The sequence below is a fragment of the Tenrec ecaudatus genome, chromosome 18, assembly GCF_050624435.1.
Source record: "Tenrec ecaudatus isolate mTenEca1 chromosome 18, mTenEca1.hap1, whole genome shotgun sequence".
Classification (NCBI taxonomy): domain Eukaryota; kingdom Metazoa; phylum Chordata; class Mammalia; order Afrosoricida; family Tenrecidae; genus Tenrec; species Tenrec ecaudatus.
Genome location: NC_134547.1, coordinates 15,323,530 through 15,346,684, shown reverse-complemented (window position 1 = coordinate 15,346,684; position 23,155 = coordinate 15,323,530). Strand labels below are relative to the sequence as shown.

At 51.6% G+C, this 23,155-nt stretch overlaps 1 protein-coding gene across 3 annotated transcripts in view; it reads left to right on the top strand.

Moving 5' to 3' along the window:
• Nucleotides 1-23,155, top strand: part of LOC142431549 (uncharacterized) — a 33,216-nt gene extending 10,061 nt beyond the window's left edge. For 2 of the 3 annotated variants that reach the window (XM_075536555.1, XM_075536556.1), the window contains exons 2-10: nucleotides 8,422-8,556; nucleotides 9,503-9,631; nucleotides 9,848-9,994; nucleotides 12,381-12,530; nucleotides 13,779-13,925; nucleotides 16,116-16,256; nucleotides 17,469-17,615; nucleotides 17,877-18,032; nucleotides 20,927-23,155. In XM_075536555.1, the coding sequence (XP_075392670.1) occupies nucleotides 8,499-8,556; nucleotides 9,503-9,631; nucleotides 9,848-9,994; nucleotides 12,381-12,530; nucleotides 13,779-13,925; nucleotides 16,116-16,256; nucleotides 17,469-17,615; nucleotides 17,877-18,032; nucleotides 20,927-21,162 (1,311 nt within the window). In that variant the 5' untranslated portion in view covers nucleotides 8,422-8,498 and the 3' untranslated portion in view covers nucleotides 21,163-23,155. The remainder of the gene's footprint in view (nucleotides 1-8,421; nucleotides 8,557-9,502; nucleotides 9,632-9,847; nucleotides 9,995-12,380; nucleotides 12,531-13,778; nucleotides 13,926-16,115; nucleotides 16,257-17,468; nucleotides 17,616-17,876; nucleotides 18,033-20,926) is intronic. The other variant, XM_075536557.1, reaches the window with a different exon arrangement.

Below are 23,155 nucleotides of genomic sequence, written 5' to 3'. Positions count from 1 at the left end.
CCTGCTCTGCCACCACAAAATCCTTTCACTCTTCCACTAAGGGCCTAGAGACACCAGGCACCTCACTCTACCAGGAAGCCCTGTGTTTCTTTGAAAGTGCTCAGCTGGCTCACTCTGCAGGTCAGTATACCCACTGCCCTTCTCTTGCTCTGCGGGCTGATAAGCTAACGGTGTCATCTCAGGTCAGTCTCTTGGTCTCTGCTTCTTGCTGTCTCACATCACAGCTCTCTGCCTCCCAGGACAAGGGTGGGGAGCCCTTTTTCTGCTAAGGCCCATTCGAGTATTTATAACATCATGTGTGAGCCCCACTGGTCCAACCGTTAGTCAACTCACCCCTGATATGATGGTTGAAGCTGCATCTCTCTGGTGAAGTGTGCGATGCTAACTAGTATCTGTGATTTCACGGGCCAGACAGCCCCCATCCCTAGTCTAGGAGGTTCTCTGCACAGGAATGCTCGGCTCGTTTTTCTTGGTGCAAGTTTCTCTGCTCTGGGGTTGGCATTCTTCTTCAGCCTAGCAGGATGGCTAAACTAACCAATCCATTTAGGAGTTCCACGTACCTCATTTGCCTGATTAGCAGACTGCCCAATGCTCTTATACAGTCACACCCAGTCATTGCAAAGTCATGCTTAACCAAGAGGTCATCTGAAGCAATTCACTGCATTGTTCATGGGCATTTAATACCTCCTCCAACAGCCTCTCACAGGCTCCTCCAAAAGCCAAATCGAGACTTACCGCCACCAAATCAATTCCAACTCTTAGCGACCCTTCTCTAGGACAGGGAAGAACTGCCCCTGCGGGGCTCAGAGGTGACACAGCTTTATGGGAGCAGAAAGCCTCATCTTTCTCCCTTGGGGCAGCTGAGGGATTCAAACTGCTGACCTTTTGGGTCGCAACTCAACTTGTCACCCACTCTGCTACCAGGGATGCCCAGAGGTCCTTGGGCGGTGCAAGGAGTTTGTGCTTGGCTGCTCACATCAAGGCTGTCCGTGTGCATCCACTCAGGAGGGCTGCAGAAGAGAGGCCGTCTGTAAAGCCGGCTGCTCTGGCTGCGTGACCCAGTGGATTCACGCAACCCCACGTGACAGAGTTCGAGCCCCAAGGAGCTCCCTGCGACAGGATGAGTTAGCGTTAGCATGGACTCCACAGCAAGCGGTGTGGATTGGGTTTTGGTAACAGCCCCTGACCTCCAGGTTTCCCATGAAGGGCAGAGAGACATCCCCTCCTTGCCCGCCCGCCCGCCCTTCAGCTCCTGTTTGCCCCACAAGCCCGTGTTTCTACAACCCCGGCCTGTTTACCCAGCCCGAGTTATCGGCCTGCAAGGAGACTGGCTCCTTCCAGCCGAGAAGCACCAGGAACTTCTCCTTCTGCCCAGACTCCTGGGTCTCTCTTCTCGCCCCAAACTCACCTGATCCAAAGGGCTCTGGGTGCACCTTCGAAAGAAATGGGCTTTGTCCCCCCTCCCCACACCCTACTCTCTCCACCACAGGTTGAACCCTCTCACCCAGTGCCTACCTCCCCCACCCCCCTCACACCCCTGGCTCCTATCTCACTCACTCCTCCTTCCAAAGCAAACACCCTGATTGTACACAGTGATTCAGGGTCTGCTTGGGAGCCTGGAGAGGCCTCTGGTGACTTTGGTGGGTCTTTGCTCACGCTCTGAGCTGAGGGGAAGCGGGCAGCCCCAGACTCGCCAGGCACGTTGCTTGCGAGATAAGGATCGGTATATCTGTGGAGACAGGCACCGGGCGGATGGCTTCTTAGGGGTGTGGGAAGTGAGGGGAGAGGGAAGGCAGGAATTAATAATGAGTGCAGGAAGGAAGGAAATGTTCTAGAATGGATCGCGGTGACGATTGTATAACTTCTTTCTAATGTGACAGAACGATGGAAGTGTATGATAGGTGTCAGTCAAAAAGTAATGCCCTCCGTGAGTGCTCTGTTGGCCTGGGAGGGGGTGGGGGTCGGGGGGCACTAGCCAAAGGCACCTTGGAAGACACGCCTAATGGTCTGCTTCCACCAGGTCAAACTGAAAAAACCAAACTCACTGCCATTGGGTGGATGCCAACTCACAGCGACCCTGTAGGACAGGGTATGTTTTCGAGACTGTGACTCGTTACAGGAGTAGAAAGCCCTGCCTTGCTTCTGCTGGTGGGTTCAAACTGCTGACCTTGTGGTTAGCAGGCAGATTTCCTTCTGAGTGCTTCCTACACTGTGGTGCATGCAGTCCTCACAGGTGCCCTTTGAGGTAGTTCCTCGGGTCCAAAGCTTACTGCCATCTGGTCCTTTCCAAGTCACAGAGAGTAGAGTCTATACAAGAGGGTAGAACTGCCCCCCTGTGGGTTTCTGAGACGGTCCATCTTTACGGGAGCAGAAAGCCTCATATTTCTCTCTTGGAGTGGTGGGTGGGCTTGAACTGCCCACCCTTGGAGTTAGCAACCCGGCTCACCACCACTGCCTGTGTCTCCGGGGCGCCTTACATCCTCTCAGTTGTCCTACTTTACAAAGGAGAAAAGGAAGACCCATGTGGGCAAGCTGCCTTCTTGGCTAAGAACATGGAGCCTGGACTTGTCAGATTTGAATGCAGGTCTTCCGACTCCAAAGTGTGTGTGTGTGTGTGTGTGTGTTTTCCCTTACTTAATGCTTAATTATCATTACCCAAATAATAATTAAAAAAGAAAAGAAACCAAACCCAAGTCCACTGCTGGCTAAGATTGCCCCTCAGGATTTCGGGGCTGCAATCTTACAGGGAGCTCTTGGGGTTTGTGGTTATGCGCGGGACGGCTAGCTGCAAGGTCCGCCGTTTGAAACCACCAGCCGCTCCGAAGGAGAAAGTCAGGGCTTTGTGTCCCTGGAAAGAGCTCACACAGTCTCGGGAACTCACAGAGGAGCCCTAGTGATGCAGGGAATTAAGTGCTGGACTGCTAACAGGAAGGTTGTGGGTTCCAACCTACCTGTCACTTTTCTGGGGAAAGAGGAGGTTTTCTGCCTCCCATAATGACTTACAGCCTCAGCACCCCACAGGGGAAGTTCTGCTCTGTCCTGTAGGGTCGCTATGGGTTGGAATGAACTAGATGGCAACGTTTGGTTACCTTTTTGAGGGGGCAGGGTCATGGTGGGATGGAGTTCCCGAGTGGTGCAGATGATTAAGCATTCCACTATGAGGCAAAAGCTTGGTAGTTTACGACAGTAGGAGCCCCCAAACCCATTTGCAGAGTATCTGGTCCGATGAAGCGGCTGGCAGATCCCCTCTAGCCACAGGCAAAGGGCTGAACAGCCTGACTATCAAACATTGTCACCCTGAGGAGGCTGGATCCAACTGGATACTTGGCCAGTTGACTGCTGTATAGACAAGCAGTTCTCAATCTGTGGGTCGCGACCACTTTGGGGGGGTTGAGGAACCCTTTCACAGGGGTCACCTAAGACCATTGGAAAACACATATTTCCGATGGTCTTAGGAACTGAGATACCTTTCCTCTGTCCATCTCCAGACGGGTCCGGCCCCATGCAGATACGCCCACCTACAAGTACCCAGTGTGAAGACTGCTACCCATGGTATAGCATGCTTCAAGACAAAATTTCATTGATTTGTCATTAGAAATAAATATTGCACAATCTAGAATGACATATTTTTGTGATTCATCACTATGCTTTAATTATGTTCAATTTGTAACAATGAAAATACTTCCTTCCTATCAAATATTTACAAGATGATTCATAACAGTAGCAAAATGACAATTATGAAGTAGCAACGGCCGTAATATTATGGTTGGGGAGGTCACCACCACATGAGGAACTGTATGAAAGGGTTGTGGCCTTAAGAAGGTTGAGAACCACTGGTCTAGACCTAATCTGAATTTGTTCTAGGTGCAAGGACCTCCTGCTTGTTCCATGACAAAAATTCTTTCCCTGGCTTTTAAAATATTGACGGTGATGTTTTCTTTCTTGCTCATGGTGGGCATTTTTATCTTTCTATAACTGTTTGATCCTCACCGCCTTGTTTTGTTTGTGTTCTTTATTGTTTCGGTTGGGTTTCCCAGTGTGTGAAGCACAGAAGGGGTGCCTGCACAGAGATAAGAACTGATGTTGGGGTTTGTAGGGGTGAGATGAAGAGGGTGAGGAGGTTTGGGGGGGGATGAAGCGGCAAGGGAGCACTTGAACGGAATGTGATTACACAACACATTTTGAAAGTGATTTAATCGTGGGGTGGGGAGAAAGAAAATGTTATGAAGTTGGTTGTGGTCATGCCTGTACAATTCTTGACATGATTGAACGATTGAATTGTATGATGTGGATTATGTGCTTGGTGGGGGGGGGATATCAAACAGTCAGCATGCACCCAACTTCAGCCAACAAAGTGGTGTCTTGGGGGATCTTCCGAGTCAGTGCAAGTCAAGGCATAGGGGCCACCTCAGCATATTATAGTGACTATTATTTATTTATTATATTTGCATTGGGAAATACTTCAAATATCATATAATTTAAGTATTCAACTGAATTAAGGAGACTTGTGTAATCATCATTAAAATGCAATACCTTATCATTTGATCTCCCTTGAGATCGTTTATTGTGCCAACCTGGTGGATAAACACATGTGGGAGTATTTGAAGGGCGGAGGGATAAATGGCTCAGTGAGCCTCACATTTCCAGTGTTCTCAGGTCTCTTGCTTTCTGATGGTCAGACCAGGGTGCAGCTGTCTTAGCCAGTTTCCTGCTGCAGTTGGCAAGGCTCACTTCCTGAAAGACATCCCCTAGGAGAAGCTGTATGGACCTACCCCGATGCAGCCCTGGGTGCTGGAGCAGCCGTGTGGAGACCCCTGCCAATGCTGAGATACTTACACATTCACTGACTCGGCTTTCCTCCTGCAGTCGGCGTCATTGCATGTGTTTTGTGAGATGGAGGAGGACTTTGTAGATTGGTGTTGGACATATGGGCTGATGTTGGACTTATGAGCTTGAACAACACTGGGTTGGGATGCTTTCTTAATGTACACTTACCCTTTATATAAAATCTCTCTTATATAAGTTTCTGTGGATTTGTTTCTCCAGCCTATCCAGACTAACACATCCTCTTTGACCTATCTTAAAGTTGTTTCATTTTTTAATATTTTATGCTTTCTTTTTGAATGAGGTTTTCTGTTTTGCCTCATCATCACTGTTTTGTTGTTGATGTTTCCTGTTTGTATTTTGTATGATTATCTATAAATAGCTATTATATTTTGGAATTTAAAAAAAAAGGAAAGAAAAGGCTCTCTGTGCAGACCTGGCTTCTGAAGTCCTGGAGAACGAAAGACCCCTCCTTTCATGCCAAATGAAAACCTGGATGGTACCCACCTTTTTGTCCAATGCCATCTGAAAAGATGAACGGATTTAGGTTCATAAATGATGTACAAAAAGGATACATCTTATGAGTGCTTGTCTATAGTGATGCAGGTATGGTTTGATATCGCCAGCTGAGTCTTCCCAACAGGCCTCAGGAAGAAACTTCAAGGGTTTTTCAGTGGTGAATTTTCTGGAAGTCAATCGTCATCAGGCCTTTTCCCCAAGGAAACTCTGGATGGACCCCAGCCTCCAGTCTTTCAGCCAGCTGTCCAGTATGTTAATGCTTGAGCTTACACCGCTGTTGAGCCTTAGGACTGGGAACTTCCCTCATTCAGTGTGGTAGTTATATGATCTGGTGTCAATTTGAGGATTAAGAGTGTCGGAGTGGAGTCTAGCCTGTCAATCAGGATATAGCCAACAAGGCTTCTGTGTGGGCATGGCTTTCTCCTGAGGATTCTGGGAACACCTAGATTTCCTCCATGGAGGCGGAAGACACACACTCTCTCTCTGCTCACTCTCTTGGAGACATCCCTGTGGAAAAGACACATGGAGAGAGGCTGATGGAGTCAGAGCTCTGGAGCTGGAGAAGCAACATGGAGACCCCAGCCAGCGCTGAGATGCTTACAATGCCACTGGATCCACAAGACTTCCCACCTACTGACCTGTGATCTTCCTGCATTCGGTGTCATTCCATGTGTTTTGTGAGTCTGAAGAGGACTTTAGAAAGTGGTATGGGACATCTTGGCTAATATTGGACTTATGGACATGATCTGGACTGGGCTGGGATGTTGTCTCAATATTCAACTGCTCTTGTATCTAACGCTCTCTCTTATACACCTAGGAAAGTCTCCCTGGATTTGTTTCGCTAGTCTATCTGGACTAGCACAATCAGTTTGGTTTCAAAAGCAAAGAGTTTGCTATCATGTTGTGAGTAGTTGTCGTCTGGAGAGGAAGGCTCCCACAGTAAGGAACTGAAGTCCCCTGCCCACAGCCATGTGTATGAGCCATCTAGAAAATGGACCCTCCTCTAGTCAAGCCTTCAGATGACCGCAGCCCTAGTCAACATCTTGACTGTAACTTCACCAAGACAAAACCTTAAGCCAGAACCACCCAGCTAAGCCAAGACCATTTTCCTGACCTCAGAAATGTATAAGAGAATAAATGGTTGTTTCGAACCACGACACATGGGATCATTTGCTACATAGCAACATATAACTAAGAAAGCATCGCTTTCAGTAAAAAAAAAAAAAAAAAAAAAAGGAATATCTCATTAAAAAAAAAAAAAAGGTTGGTAGTTTAAACCTACTCAGAGGCGCTGTGGGAGAAAGGCTTGGCAAACTGATTCCAAAGGAGCCTTGACCCTTCATGTCTGAAGCCCTATTCAATTTCAGTCCAACAATTTATTGTTGCTGGGTGCTGTCAAACTGGTTCCAACTCATAGCAACTTTATAGCCAACAGAACAAAACACTGCCCGGTGCTGTGCCATCCTCACACGTAGTCTCATGTTGGACGTCGTTGTTTCAGCCACGGTGTCGATCCAACTTGTTGAAGGCCTTCCTCTTTTTCCACTTCCCCGTTACTTGACCACGAGGTCTTTCTTCGGGGACTGGTCTCTCCTGACAACATGCCCAAGTGATGAAGGACGAAGTCTCTCCATCCTTGCCTCTGTCCCGGCTGTACTTCTCCCAAGACAGAATTGTTAGTTCTTTTTATTTTTTTAAATCATTTTTTTGGGGGCTCGTACAACTCTTATCACAATCCGGGTCATCCATTGTGTCAAGCACTTTTGAACATTTGTTGTACATCATCGTTTTCAAAACATTTTCTTTCTACTTGAGCCCTTGGTATCAGCTCATTTCCCCCTGCCTCCCTCCCTTATGAATCCTTGATAAGTTATAATAATTATTTTTTCATGTCGTACACTGACCGATGTCTCCCATCACCCACTTTTCTGTTGTTCCCCCACCCCTGGGAAGGGGTTATATGTAGATCATTGTGATCGCCCCCCCCACCCCTTCCCCTTCCCCTCCAGGATTGTCAGTTCTTCTGGCAGCCAATATGGGACGTTCAAGTTTCTCCACCAGCGTCATGCTTCAAATGCATCGGATCTTTTTCCGTCTTGCTCATTCAGCGTCCAACAGCAGGCAGGTCTATGGGGGCGGGAAGAGGAGCCCTGGCGGCACCGTGCGTTACAAGATGGGCTGCTCCCCCCAAGATCGGTGGTTGGAACTCATCATTCGCTCTTAGGGCGAAAGACGGGGCTCCGTACTCCCTGAAAGACGGACCGTCTGGGACACCCACAGAGGCAGTTCCACACTGTCCTTAGGGGTCACTATGCCGTCGCATCGACTCCCTGGAAGTCGTCTGGGCCAGCACAGAGTTCAGAAGGGCGGAGGGCCGGAAACGGAAGTGGAGACGGAAACGGAAACGCAGAGAGGAGCTGGGCGGAGCGCTGTTGCATTGTGGGGGCTGCAATGCACGAGGTGATGCAGGACGAGCGCCCACGATGGAACAGAACGACGGGATGCAAAGCCGGAGCCGCGCTGCCAGCCCTCCCCCAATCCACCGCAAAAATAGCAACAACAGCAGCAAAACAGGCCACGGCCTCGCCCACCCAGTGGAATGCAACTCCGCGTGGAAACACGTCTGGTCATGAGCTGGAGCTGCTTAAGAGCAATTGGCTTGGCCTTCTGGGTCATCTTCCTGGAAGCGGACCCCTGGCTGCCTGCCTCTCCGTCCTCCCAGCTCACGCAAAGTTCCCGCTGCCACCTTCTGCGCGGAGGAAAACTCAGTGCAATGGAGTCGATTCTGACTCCTGGTGACCAAGGCAGTGAGTTTCGTTTCTTGGAGGTTCCTTTCGCGTCCTCATACAAACCCAACTCATGCCTTCCCAGGGGTGCATTCTGACTCATCGTAAGTAACACTCACTGCAGGGCCACTCCCCTCTGGATGTCTCTTTTGGGCTTCCTGTGATAGCACCTGGCTTCTCTCTCATTCCTCTCCAAACTCAGTTTCGAAGAATCGCCTCGCTCACCCCAATCAGTGGCAGGGTGGTGGGTGAGGCCGTTATCTCCCACCTCTGTTTGCTCTTCCTCCCGCAGGCTGCCACCCCAGCCAAGGCCCTTGAATAAAAGGTTGGCGGAACCCTCAATCTGCTTCCTCCTCTGCCGCCTGGATCATGCTTCGTCTCCTGACCGCCCTGGTGGCCCTCAGGGCGCTGGCCTCCGCCGCTGCAGGTGAGCAGTGCCAGGGGTGGTGTGGGGTGTTGGTGGGTCTCCGGTTATGTGGGTGGTGGGACTGTCTTGGTCAGAGGCAGCTCCATGGAGTGGCTGAGAGCGTGGCTCTGGAGACAGGCGGCCTGGGTTCAAATCCCGGCTCTGCGGCTTCTTGGCTGTGTAACGGTGGGGCCAGCCAGTGTCCCTGTTCGTGTGTGAGATGAGGTGAGGAAGACCCAGACTCAGAGGACTGCGGCGGGTGGTCAGATGAATACGTTTGAGGAATTCAAGGCAGTGTCTGAAAGCAAGTAGTTACAGTGACTCTCTCACCTGCCTGCCTCCCATGGTCGGCTGTTTGAAACCACCAGCTGCTGCGCTGGAGAAAGCCTGGGCTTTCTCCTCCCGGAAACCCACAGGGGGTCACGCTGAGCCGGCATGGGCTGGGTGGCAGTGAGTTTCATTTGGGTTGGCCTGTCAGTAGGGGGCTTGATTTTTGCTAGCATACCGAAGAGGTTTCAGCAGAACTTCTGGACTGGTGTTTCCCAAACTGGGACCACACACCCCCTGGAAAGATCCAGGAGGCAGGCAGATATGGACACTTTATCCTGGACAAACATTTTTAACTGCCAGGGGCAGGGGTGGGGCGGGGTGGGGAAACAGTAAGCCAAATATGAGAGACTAGGAAAAAGGCCTGGCAGTCTCTTGAAAAGTCAGCCGTTGAGCACCTCACAGGGCACAGTTCAGCTCTGAGAGTCCCAGTTGCCATGCTAGCAGCCTGCTGACTGCCGCCAGCCTCTGCCATCAGCGAGTTTGGGCTTCTGGTCTCCAGGCTCCCCAAAAAACCATTCAGACTCCTCCAGGGAAACGTTCTTGGCTTCTCCCAACCCCTCCCTCCTCCTGCGCTTCCCCACCCCCCACCCCATCAACCCCACTTACTCATGTGTGTGTTCTCCTATTCAAATCGCAGGGTCTGAACACTCTCCTGCCACCTCGCCCACTTCCAAGACATGCCAAGCCTGCTCTGCTCCGGGACAGTGCACGGAGATCACCTGTCCTTCCGTGCAGGACTCTTGCCTGCTCAGCCAGATGGATTGGGGTGGGGCCCCCCCAGCAGCTGCAGGGAGAGGGCTAGGGTGGGGGGTGGCGGTTGCAGCTTAGCTTGGCGCCACTTTTGCTGGGTGGGGAGGGGGAGAAGGGGCAGAGGGTCCATTCATCTCGGGGATTGCTGCAGCAGCGGGGACAAGGGACAGGGAGGGTTGCGTGTGTGTGTGTGTGTGTGTCTAATCAACCCCACCATAACCTCGAACCCCAGGAAACGGGACTGTCTTCGCACATGGGTCCTGCGTGGCCCCAGAGCAATGCCACGAAGGCGTCTACGGTGTGACCTACGGCCCGGACTCCGGCTTCTGGATCCGCTCTGCCTGTTGCGAGAAGACCTGCCGCCGGAATTTCCCCAGAGGTTTGTGGGCAGTGGGGTGGGGGGTGGGGGCGGTGTCCACGTATTGTGTGTTGAATATTCATTGGGCAGCAGTGCGGTCCCCGTCCTGTCTGCAACAGAAAGAAACCCTGCCTGTTGTCCCGCGCCGACTGGTGTCTCCCGTCGCAGCCACTGTGTTGATCCATCCTGTTCAGGGTCTTCCCCCTTTTTGTCCCCCCTCCACTTTCCCAAACATGATGGCCCAGATCTCCCAGGATGGGTGTCTCCTGGTACCGCGCCCAAAGACTGTGATCATCATCCAGGCCTCTAAAGGAGCACTCTGAGGGTACTTCTTCCAAGACAGATTCCTTTGTCCTTTCCATAGTCTGCCTTGTCCTGCTCCGCAATTCAAGTGTATCATGCTCTTCCCCTCTTCCTTCAAGTGCATGATGCCCCTCTTCCTTATCTGATGTCCAACTTTCACATGCCCTTGAGACGATTGAGAACACCCTGGCCCACCTTCATCCTCCAGGTGACATCCTTGCTTCCCAACACCTGGAAGAGGTCTTATGCAGCTAGCTGTAGGCCCACATCCCACGTGCCAGCTCCAGAGGAGGCCCTCTCTGTCTCCTGACTGCGGGAGATCTTTGTCTCTGAGTTTCTGCTCCCAGGTGGTCTCCATGTGTCATGACATCTCTCTTCCCCACCCCTGCTCTCCTCGGTCTTTTTCAAAAATAGTTTTATTGGCATATGCCTCACATAGTTTCAGTCATATTAAGATTTTCTTCAGAACATTTTCTTCTCGGACTCAGAGTTGTTAGCTCCCCATTTATTCCCTCGTGCCCCTAGATCAGTGGTGCTCAGCCTGTGGGTTGAGACCCCATTGGGGGTCGAACGACCCTTTCACGGGGGTCGCCCGATTCATAACAGTAGCAAAATGACAGTGAGGAAGTAACAAGGAAAATCATTTTATGGTTGGAGGGGGTCACCACAACGTGAAGAACTGTATTAAAGGGTCGAGGCATTAGGAAGGTTGAGAACCACTTCCTTAATCATTAACCCAATGACTGTTTTTATAGCTCTACCTACCCTCGATTTCATATACAGAAAACACAAACAGGAAACAACGACCAGCCATGACTGAGCAAAATAGAGAAAAATTCTAATCAGAAAGAAAGTATTGAAAACTGAAACAACTTGAAACTAGGTCCAAAGGAAGATCAAATTTTAGCTCATCTACATCGGCCATCATCGGCTTTGCGAGGCTTTCTATCTGATAGCAAAGCTGGACTAGGGACAGAGGGGATTCAATGGAAGCTTCGTCCATGTGCAAGTTAGATTTTGAGCCCCCACTGCATTCCTTAGCTTTCTGCAAACCGGGTGTTCACAATGTAAACTCTCATATCATTCCCTCCTTTGGATCTGGATTTTATTTTTTATGACCCTCAGATCACACAGGCTGAACTACTTCTTCCATGTGGACTTTGCTGGTCCTCTGCTCTCCTCGTTTGACAACCTCTTCTTGATCTCAAAAGGAAATAACTCAGGATACAACTGACACCAATCTTGCCTCATTGACATGAGAGAGACAACCCATTTATTTTCTTTTTTAAAAAAACATGTCCTTGGGGGTTCTTACAACACTCCATACATCAATTGTATCAAGCATATTTATCCATACGTTGCCAACATCATTTCCAAAACATTTTTTACTTGAGCCGTTGGTATCAGCTCCTCTTTCTCCCTTTCCCTTCCCCACCCTCCCACTCTCGTGAATCCTTGATCAATTATATATTGTTATTGTGATTTCTTATCTTACACTGTCCCTGTTGTTTCCCTTCACCCACATTTCTGTTATTCATTCCCTTGAGGAGAGGGTGTTATATATCCAACCTTGTGGTGGGTTCCCCCTTTCTCCCCTTTCTCCCCTCCCTCCCTTCCCTCCCTCTCCGACCATCCTCCTTCTCTCATGATATCGCTACTCCTATGACTGTTCCAGAGGGGCTTATCTGTCCTGAATTCCATGTGCCGAGAGCTCTTCTATGTCCCAATGTATGTTCTCCGGTCTAGTCAGATGTGTAAGGTAGAACAGGGTCATGGTGGTGGGGAGGGGAAGCATTCAGGAACTAGAGGAATGATGTGTGTTTCTTCGGTGCTAGACTGCATCTTGGTTGAATCATTCCTTCCTTATAACACTTCTGTGGGGGGGGGGCATTGGGGGGGTGATGTCCAGTTGTCTACAGATGGGCTTTGGGTCTCCACTCCAACCCCCCTCATTCACATCGACACAGTTGTTTGCTTTGGATCTTTTGACCACCGTTTCTAACTGGACTGATCATCGACATGGGCAAAGAAGTTAGGATTTACAACACCTCTTCTGGGCGGGGTGCACAATCCAGTCCGTAACCCTGACTGTACCTGTTTCTAGCAGATCCAGCACCCAAGAGTCAGCCCAATGGGGTGCAGTGTGAATACTGTTATTCGGAAAATGAGCTGACCCCGTGTGCTTCCCTTTCGGTCATGAACTGCACCGGGAACCAGATTATGTGTGTCACCATCAGTGGGATGTGGAGTGGAGGTAAGGACACCCCCCCCCCCACTCTTCTCCCGAGGGTCTGCATGGCAGGTCTTCCCACCCGAAGGAGCCTTCAAAAACATCTGTGGAAAAATAGAATGCAAAGACCATGGAATTTGCCCATGACCTTTTCAAAACCCCCACAGAAGGGCTGAGGTTCATTGGCATGCCTGGTCTCCTTATTTCTTGCTATGTAATCACCCCGACATACCACCAATGTAATGCCTTAGAACATGGCGGGGTAGGAGAAGCACTTTTTTCCTGCCAAGGTTCTTTGGATATTTAGAACATCACTCGTGGGTCATACAAACTTATCAACTGAGAAATTAGCCAGCTATATTAGGTCAAACATTTAGTTAACTCCCTCCTCATGATGGCTACACTCTGGCAAGGTTTGTGACCCTAGCTGGTTCTGCAGGCCTCAGATGGATGGCCCACGGGCCACATGTGCCCCACCCCTGCCCTGGAACAAGGACAATGATTTTGTAATGATGTCCTACAGCTTTTGTTCATTGAGCACCCAGGAAGTGCTCAGCTGGACCTTCCTGGGTCTGTCATGAGCAGCAGCCAGAGGTGCACAGAGTTTCACATCAGGCTGAAAAACCACAAGGTCAGCAGTTGGAAACCACCAGCCTCTCCATGGGAGAAAGACGAGGCTTTCTACTCCCCTAAAGAGTTTCCGCCTCAGAACCCCACAAGGCAGTTTTGTGGGTGCCCTCGGGTCAGACTCTCTCGGTGGCAGTGAGTGTGGAGTTTGGAAGAGCAGCCAGGGCACCACTCGCTCAGCAACTTACCGAGCCTGCGTGAACACGGAGTGTCCCCAGGGGCCTCCACCCACGGTTTAGATCGGGCTTTCTCCCAACCCGGCTGCCGCTTTACAATGGTGGCTGAAGCCGTTAAGAGGGAACAGTGTAGCAGACAAGACTCACGTGTGTCAGAGTTCAACTTTGCTCCAGGATGCTCAAAGGCTGTGCTCTTCCAGAGGTCGACTGCCAGGCCATTCTGCCGCTGCATCTCTGGGTGGATTCTAGCAGCCAAGCTTTCTCCTCCCCGCAGACAGTTTACACCACCCTGGGACTCCCGAGCGGGCAAGAAGAGGTTGTCCAAGAAAACAAAATAATCACAATTGGGCATTTTGGAAAACGAATCAGCTTAGATTACCGAGAGAGATTTTTTAAGAGAGAGAACTATTTGTTGTCTAGTTGGGAGATTCAAGCTGCAACCAGAAGAGAATGTGATTTGTTTCTGCAGGGCATCGTCCCCAAATACTGAAGGGCTGCGCCACCAGCAACATCTGCCAGCTGCCAGAAAACACCACCACCTTGGGCCCGGCGGGGTCTGGATTTCATCTCACCTCCAGGCCAGTCTGCAGCGGCTCAGTTCCTTCTCCGGTGGCAGGTGCTGTAAAGCCTGACTTCCTGGAACAACACCCTCCCCCCCCCCCCGCTACTCCCTGCAGCCCCCCCTAAGCCTGTGTGTTCTCAGCATGCACCTCTCCATCCAGCTCCCAGGAAGTGCAGTTGTCCATGCGAGTACACACACACACACACACACACACACACACGCAGATAAGCCCAATGGCACCTTGCCTCACAATCACCAACATCCACCTGTGCCTCTGGTACCCAAGCCACACCTACAGAGATGCTCGCCTTTCCAAACACAAGCAGCATCCTGTTACGCCAGTCCAATTCCGGATCTAAAGTCTGTTGAATTAAGAAATCTGACACTCTTAGTCTCTGCCTACCGCTTTCCCTTTCTTCACATCCTTGATTGTGAAAGAAGACAGATTTGCCAATCGGCGTCTTTTTGTTTGAAAAAGAACACTCACAATTTTCTTTTTTTTTTTTTTGGCCTCCCAGAGAAGAGATGTTCATTGAAACCGTCTTTTCCAGGCAGCAGCTTATTAAATGAGAGAGCAGAATAGAATCACAGACATTTCTAGAGGGACAAAGTCATGATGGCCTGCCCCCTCTCCCCCCAACCAGAGCGGTACCCCAGAATTCCAGGAGATCCCATTGTTAGAAACCACCCCAGCTGGCCTGTTCTGTGAGGCAAGGCTCGGGGCTGTTGGTTGGACTTGCAGGCATATTGATTGAGGGGGGTGGTGGGGGGAGGGGGCGGGGGCAGGCGTAGACCATTCTCACCATAGCTGCTTCGGGGTCCCAGGTGTTGGGGATTGGGCTTTTGAAAAACAAAGCAGGTGATTAAACGAATAATAATAAGAAGAAAAAGGCAGACCCAGGAAATTCAAGGTGAACAAGACGGATAGAGGCTGGGAATGGGCACAGGGCAGCTGCTAACAACTGGGCTGCACATCCTGTTTGGGGGCAGAGGGGCCCGAGAGGGTGGGCAGAGCCTTGGTGAGATGAATCTGCACAATAGACGTGAGCATGGCCTCGAACGTGATGATGAGCCTGAGGACCGCACGGGACCAGGCGATGTCCCCCCGCTGTACACGAGGCGCCAGGAGTTGGGGATGACATGCCCGCAGCGATAACTAGATGTCTGTGTGTCTATCTAGCTGTCTCTCTGAAAGTCTGTTTCTCTAGCTAGCTGTCTGAATGGCTATATCTTATCTACCCATCCATCTATCTCAATGTCTGTCTATATGTCTGCCTGTCTGTATCTACCTGAATTGTCTATGTATCTGAATGTCCGTTTGTCTGAATGTCTATCTATTGTAGGGTGTGTTTGAATGTGTTGGCTTTGCTTCCTTTGCAGACATATCTATATGTCTGTCTGTATCTGTCTATCTATCTATCTATCATCTATCTGTCTGTCTGTCTATCTCTCTAGATGTCTGTTTGTCTGGATGTCTATCTGAATATCCATCTATCTGGCTGTCTGCATGTCTATCTGTCTATCATCTGTCTGTCTAAATAAATGTCTCATCCTGTCTGTCTGTCCGGATACCTATCTACTATCTATCCATCTATTTGCCTCTCTGTCTATTTATCTAGCGATAGCCTATCGATCCATCGATCTGATTTTCGCAGCTACAGTCCCTGTGGCACAACGCACCCTGGTGAGGGACACACTGGATCCTCATGCTGGGCCGCAGAAGAGGCAACGCCAACACATTCACACACACCCTGCGAAAGCACTCAGCACAGCGCCCTCCTCCATAAAGAGCACAGCCATCCGTTCACTGATGTGCGGGGAGCACACACCTCGAAGGGAGCCCAAGCACACCTCGAACCCGAGACAGACTCACAAAACCAGTCTTGGCTGCCCGTCCATGTGCTCACGCAGATACATCTATAAACTCTCTCTCTCTCTCTCACACACACACACACACACACACACACACACACACACACACGAGGCATTGAAGCACTCTGAGGTGCATCCCTGGAGAAGGGTCCCCCATTGGGGCCTCAGTGTCCCCATCCGCTAAATGCGTACAACCCGGCCAGGAAGTGCCCAGTGCATGGTGACGAGACGAGACTGGACGCCATCTGTGGCGGCGCTGTATAAGCAGTAAGGGCACCATGCCTTCCCCTCCCCCCGTGCCCGTGGGCTCGCACGCAGACACACACGTGTGCCCACAGGCGCTCCAGCCAACCCCTTCTCCTCTCTCCCCAGGTTCCCACACAGCCACGCCCTACAAGGACCAGGGCAGTGCCAAAGTGACCACCTGTTTCACCTGCTCAGACCTGCTGCACTGTGAACCTCTCTCCTGCACGGAGAAGGAGAACCACTGCCTTCAGATCACCGTCATCTCTGGTGACAGCTCCTGGGGCAGGCGCTGGGGTGCAGGGAGGCAAAGATGGGGCTCGGGGCACAGCAAGACCTCTCCTTGCTCTCCCCAGTGGGAGAGACCTCTGCTGCCCTTGCCTTGCAGATTCTGGACCTTGTCTGCCAGTCTGGCCTGTCCCTGTGCCTAGAGGACAGAAGTAGGGGTGGGCGGCAGCGGGTGGCTGGGGTCGGGGTGGGGGTGGTGAGTTTGAAATCCAAACGCCATTTTTGTTTCCGTGATTTATTGCTGTAAGAGAACCCTCCCCCACACTTAGTGGCTTACTGCACCACTGCCCCCAAAGTCCCCAAACCCACCACTGCCAAGTCACTGATGACTCACAGGGAGCTTGCGGTACAGAGGTACTCTGTGGAGTTTCCGAGCCTGCAGTCTTCACAGAGGCAGCCTGCTATGTCGCTCCCCTGAGGAGTGGAGAAAGGGATTCCAGTCACTGACCTCTTGGTTAGCAGCCCCGCTGTGTCACCAGGACCCCCTTTAACAACGCCAGTGCATGAAGTCTCATGACTCTGCAGGTGGACTGGGCTCAGCTGGGCAGTTCTTCTGCTCCAAGTTGAGATCACTTAGGCAGCTGTCCGCAGCTGGGAGCTCGACCGGGGCTGGCACATTCAACACAGCCTCTTCTTCCTCAGGGTCTCTCTCCGAGTGGCCTCTCCTTGTTTATTAGCCTGCCTTGAACTTCCAACAGGTGCCGATCCTGTTGATTGGAACCCTAAGGGGAGAGAGCAAGCATCAGGGAAAACTTGAACTCGTGGCTTTTATTTATATCTATAATATATAAATGCTATATTTATGTATGTAAAATAAATATATAAATGGATAAAATTATATATGACATGTAAATATATAGAGATTATATATAAATATATGGAGATTATATATATATATATATATATAATTTTCAAGCTTTCTTACTCCTATTTTTTCCCAACAGTTCTATTGACATCCCATCCACCCATCATGCAATTCAATAGCTCAGTCCCCTCAGGAAGCATGGCTCACTCATCACTACAGTTAGGCAAACTATCTGTGTTGATGAACAAGTTTGGAGGACATGTGTCATACGGTCGATTTTGGGCTGAATGAATGTCGACGGGGTGACACCCAGCGGGATTTGGGAGGTGCCGAAGGGTGGTGGTTCTTGGCTGCCTTCCCTCACTGGCCTCCTCTCCACCTCTCTCCAGCTGCGGAGTTCAGTCGGCCTTTCCTCTGGAAAAACGGTTCCTGCGTGGCCGCCAGGGACTGCAAATCGAGCAACTCCCTTTCTGGCGTTGGTTACTGGATTAACGCCATTTGTTGCGTAGGCAACTGCGAGGAGCCCCCTTCTCCAGGTATGCGGCTCCGCAAGAAGCCGTCAGACACGTGGCCAGGGAGGTGATGGGTGGCTGCAGAAGAGCCCTTTGTCCAATGCTCTGTCCCCAATCAGGCTTCCCTCAGGCACCCTGAGCCTGGACCCCATCCTTGTGGGCTATCCCATTCAAGTCTTCCCGCTGTGGCAGAGCCTTGGAGAGCACAGAGGCACCCTCCCCCCCCCCCCCAGGGGAGGTCTGGAGAGTCTTCCCAGCTGATGTTCACTCTGCCTTCTACACCAGCTGTGCCCACACCAGCCTCCTTGAGCCCGTTCCTCTGCCCTACCTGCTTGGAAGGACCCATGGGAAGCATGGGAAGCTGCGGTAATACCACCTTGTACCAGCAGTGTCCCAGCGGGGGGACCGAGTGTGTCCAGTTGCACATGATGGGTCAACAAGGTAACGGGGGGCACCGTGAACATGTGTGTGTGTGTGTGTGTGTACATATGTGGGCACCGGAGCTTGGTTGTAATGACGGTTTGGGAGAGAGAAATGCTCAAGCCTAGGGTCTCACCTCTCCCTGCTACTTGCTGTCTCTGTGGCTGAAGGCAACCGGCTTCCTCTCTGAGCCTCTGTTTTCTCTTCTGGCCCATGGGGATGGTGGAAGCACTCACTGCAGGGCTTTGTGAGGAGGGACTGAGCAGAGCCAAGTGAGGGAGGTAAAAGAGGAGTGGGGCTCTGGGGCCAGCCTCTTGGCGTCCACATTTTGGGTCTACCACTGTAAGTGGGGTCATTGATGATTGGCCTCTGCTCCTCAAGGATCTCATCTGAGAAAGGGGGTAACAGAAGCCCTGTCTTCACACGATTGTTTGTTTTTTTAAAGACCATTTTATTGGGGGCTCTTACAACTCTTGTTACAATCCAGACATCCATTGTATCCGACATATTCATACACATATTCCATCTTTCTTTTCTAGACATTTACTTTCCATTGAGCCCTTGGGATCAGCTCCTCTTTTTTTTAAAATCATTTTATTAGGGGCTCATACAACTCTTATCACAATTCATACATACATCCATTGTGTCAAGCACATCTGTACATCCATTGCCCTCATCATTCTCAAAACATTTGCTCTCCACTTAAGCCCCTGGCATCAGCTCCTCATTTTTCCCCTCCCTCATGAACCCTTGATAATTTATAAATTAATATTTTGTCCTATCTTGCCCTGTCCGACATCTCCCCTCACCCGCTCTTCTGTTGCCCGTCCCCCAGGGAGGAGGTCACATGCAGAGCCTTGTAAAGCTCCTCTTTTTGTTCACTCCCTCCTCTCCCCTCCCCCAGCCCTCATAGCCCCTTGATAGATGGATCTCTATCATTTTCCACACAATTGTTCTAAGAGTAAGGTGACCAGATGTTCACATTGGTAAAGCGGGACACCATCGATAAAACTCGTATCCTGGCGAAATAGCCACATGGCAGCCGGAAAACGTATCCCCTAGCTTGTCGTGCATTCTTTCCCAAAGTCGGGACTTTTTGAAAGCGCCGCGGGACGTGGGGAAAACTGTTAAAAATCGGGACTGTCCGGCCAAAAGCAGGACATCTGTTCACCTTATCAAAGAGTGGACCATTCTCCATCGGTGTCATCCACCAGAACTTAATGGAGCTCACATCTCTATATCATCTCTGGTGGCCAACCTTTAAGAAACGAGTTGAAAAGGGGCGTTCAAGGTGCCCGCTGGAGGAGCCCCAGCAGCCAGGAGGAAGATGCGGCTATCCAGGAGAAAAAGGCCGGGGTGGGGGTGGGAGGAGATGCTAAGGACTCTCCCCCTCCCATCCTGACAGTGCTCATGCTTTGGGGGACAGCAAGAAATGTCCTCAGGACTTTCCCTCCTCCTGCTCTGGCCTTTCCAGATATCCTACTGTCGTGTCCCCCGCCCCCCCCCCCCCCCCCCCGTTACAGGGCGATGAGAAGGAACTCTGATTTGTTTGAGCAGGAGCTGGATTCGATCCCCAGCCCCTCGTGCCCGCTCCAAACTGCTCTTCCATCACGATGCTGCCACGGGGCCCCGAGACTTTCAGAGATGAGAAAGCCTCCTCTTTTCTCCCACCGAGGTGGTTTCAATGCCCACCTTGCTGTTAGCAGCCCAATACTAACCCACTCCCCCCCCCCCCCGCCACCCCACCCCGGGCTTCCAGGGAAGGCTCAGAGAGATGGGAACCCCGCCTGCAGACCTGTGGAGGCCTCGGGGCAGGAGGGTGTGTGGAGAAACAATAGCTTCACGTTTCAAGATTTCAGTTTATTTATTTATTTGTTTATTTTAATAAATCATTTTATTGGGGCTCATACAACTCTTATCACAATCCACACATACATCAGTTGAGTAAAGCACCCTTATACATTTGTTGCCCTCATCATTCTCATCGAGATTTTATTTAAGGTCCCCAGGATTGGTATTTCCTCTTCTGTGCGTGTGCATGCATGGGCACATGCGCGCACGCACACACGCACACAAACATACACATACAAATACATACAACTTACATGCACACACATGCATGCACATATGCACACATACCCACACGCCTAAAACACACACAAACACATGCACACACGCACATGTACACACATACGCATATACATACCAACACACCTACAAACGCACACATACACATATGCACACATATGCACACACACACTAAACTTGGGGGAGCGGGGTTGCTGGTTGTGATTAAGGGACCCCCCAAAACCAAACTGGTTGCTGCGGGCCCCACTGTGGCGCACGATGACCCCATGCGTGTCGCAGCACCCCTGCACCCCTAGGGCTCCCAGGAGCTGGGTTTTCAAGAGTGGGTCGCCAGGCCTTTCTTCCGAGGCACCTCCCAGTGCACTGTTTGTGGTCCACCCAGGGACTCCACCATACAGACAGCTCTGATCGATTCTGCACCTGAGCGGAAGACAATCTGTGATATGCACGTAGGGTGGCAAGCCTGACCATGTCAGGGGCGGGTAGTCAGAGCCCCCAGCTCACGTGCAGACGCCTGCCCTTCCCTCCTCCAAGGCTGGCCTGCACACTTCTGTTCGGTCGCGACCATCTTCTATCCTAGACTATCCGTGAAGCCGGGCCGGGCCCAGGGCTCTCTGACTGGGTGACACACACCAGACAACCCCGCGGGACAGGAGGCAGTTTGAGGGGAAAGACACTCGAATTAGGGAACAGGCTGGGTGGGTGGTTGGAAGGCACCGGCTGGTGGGTGCCCCTTGGATCCGGGGACGCGCCCTGGATGGGTGTGCTGGGTGGGCATCTGTTCTCAAAGCCCCGGCTCGCCCCCATCCCCCTCCCTGTCTCCGCAGGTAGTCAGTCTGTGAAGTTGATCATACAGGGCTGCAGCTCCAAGCCCCTGTGCGACTCCCAGGAGGATGCCCAGCGGCTCCTGGCCTTCTCCGGCTACCAGCTGACCAGTAAGCCCAACTGCAGCACCAGCCAGCGCGCCGTCATGGCCACCAAGTGCACCTCAGACGTGGCGCCTCGCCTCCACCTTGCCCTGCCTGTGCTGATGGTGGCCCTGGGGGCTGCCACCTTCTCCTGAGGGTCCCCTCCGCCACCCCCTTCCCCCCGCCCGCGAGCGCCCTGTGTTTGCCCCGTGTCCAGTCGCTAGATGGAGCCTTTAACCGCCCATGACTTTCGGAGGTGGGGAGGTAGGGATGGGGGGTAGGAGTGGGTGCCAAGTTCCTGGTGAGGAAGCACTGGCCTCCTGCATCAGATCCACCACAAAGAAAACCCCAAAACCCTAACCAAAGTCACGGCCACTGAGCGGATTCCTATTCTAAGCAAGGTAGAGAGGACAGGGTAGGCCTGTCCCTGGGGGTTCCCAGATCTGCAACAGCAGAGCGCCTCCTCTTTCCATCCTTCTCCCTCTGGCCAGGGCTTCCCAAAGGCTAGGTCTTCTCCATCAGACAAGCACCGCAGTTCCCCCCCTCCATTCCAGTCGTCCACTCCCGGCCGAAGCCAGGCCTCTGCCCAAGGAGGGCTGTGTCGCCTCTTCAGATTAGGGACCTCCTCCCTCGGACGAGGGGCTGCGCTTTTCGCCTTCAGACCAATAACAACAACAAAATTGCTGCCACTCCGTATCAAGGCAACCCGACAAGGACAGGGTGCAACTGCCCCGGTGGGTTTCTGAGACAGATCTCTTGATGGGAGTAGAAAGTCTTCCACGGATCGGCTGGTGGTTTTGAACTGCTGACCTGGAGGGCCCAACTTGTGACCCGCAAGGCCACCACGGCTCCTTTCTTCGGACCAGGGCTCCTTAAAGACTGGACCTCCTTCCTCCAACGAGGTGGTCCCCAACACCTGGCCCCTCACTCAGGCAAGGGCTGTTGTGTCTTCTCAAACATCGAAAGTCACCCACCCCCTCCCCTTCGTCTGTTCCCTCCTTTAAGGTTTAGCTGAGTCCTGGGCCACCAATGTGGGGTTTGTGGGCCAGATACGAGCCCCTTCCCAGGTCCATTGCACTTTCCCACCCTGGACCAGGATGAGCAGGAGGATGGGGGCGCGGGCTGGGGTGGGCTGGGGTTAGAAGTCCCCCGAACTCAAGGCCCCCAGCAGTGAAGCGGAATGAGTTGCAATGCTGGAGATATTTGAATCTCCTTTGTTTGAGGTGAAGCCTTCCCGCAGGGACTACTCTCTCCTCTAAGCTGGAGAATTTCAGAATCTGGGACAGTGGGGGGTGAGGAGGGGGTGCCCTTGACAGTGTCTGGGGCCAGGCTGAGCATAAGAGCGCATGCAGAAAATGTCCCTTTGGAGCAAGTGCTAAAGCAGAAGGATTGTCAAGCACAGAGGGAAATGGGCCCTCCGGAGGCAGAAGACCCCTTGCTTCACAACCCAGCGTAACAGGAAGCGCCATGCAAGAACAGGAGTGGAAACATCTCATTCATAAGAGCACTCGTAATTTCCTTAGGACTCCCAACCCGAGATGGTGGTTGAGGCCCCAAGTCCCTTTTGATTCAAAAGTAACCCCTGCACCAGGAATATAGCCCGTCCATTCCTATGCCCGTCCCCACTGTAACCTGAGCAAAGGACTTGCTAGGCAATTTCAGAGAACAATGTAATTGTGTTTGCTGAAGGGAGTTGCCTGCTGCTTAGGAAACTGAGCCCCAAGCGATCTTCAGAACAGATATCTCACACACCACCCTCCATGGAGTCACACAAGGAGGGTTTTGCCCTTGTTGTGAGGCCCAAAACAATACCTACCGGAAAAGCCAACTCATAGCGGCCAGATGCGCCCAAGTTCATGATGACTTTCGCAACCTGAAAAACCTTTCTGAATTTACGTAATCTACCGCGTCCCGGACTTTGCAACTATTCCCTGAGTGCTAACCAATCATTGAATTCTTCGGAAGTTCTCTGTAGAGATCACGTAAATGTCAACCAATCACTGATTTTTTTTTAATGATCTTTCGTGTCTTACAAAAGCAGTCTGAACTGCCTCCTCCTTGGACCACTCAGTTCAGAGCCCGCGAGCCCTGTGATCCCCAATTTGCAAATCACCTTGCTTCTCAGTAAAAGCCCTTCGCTTCTTTCCA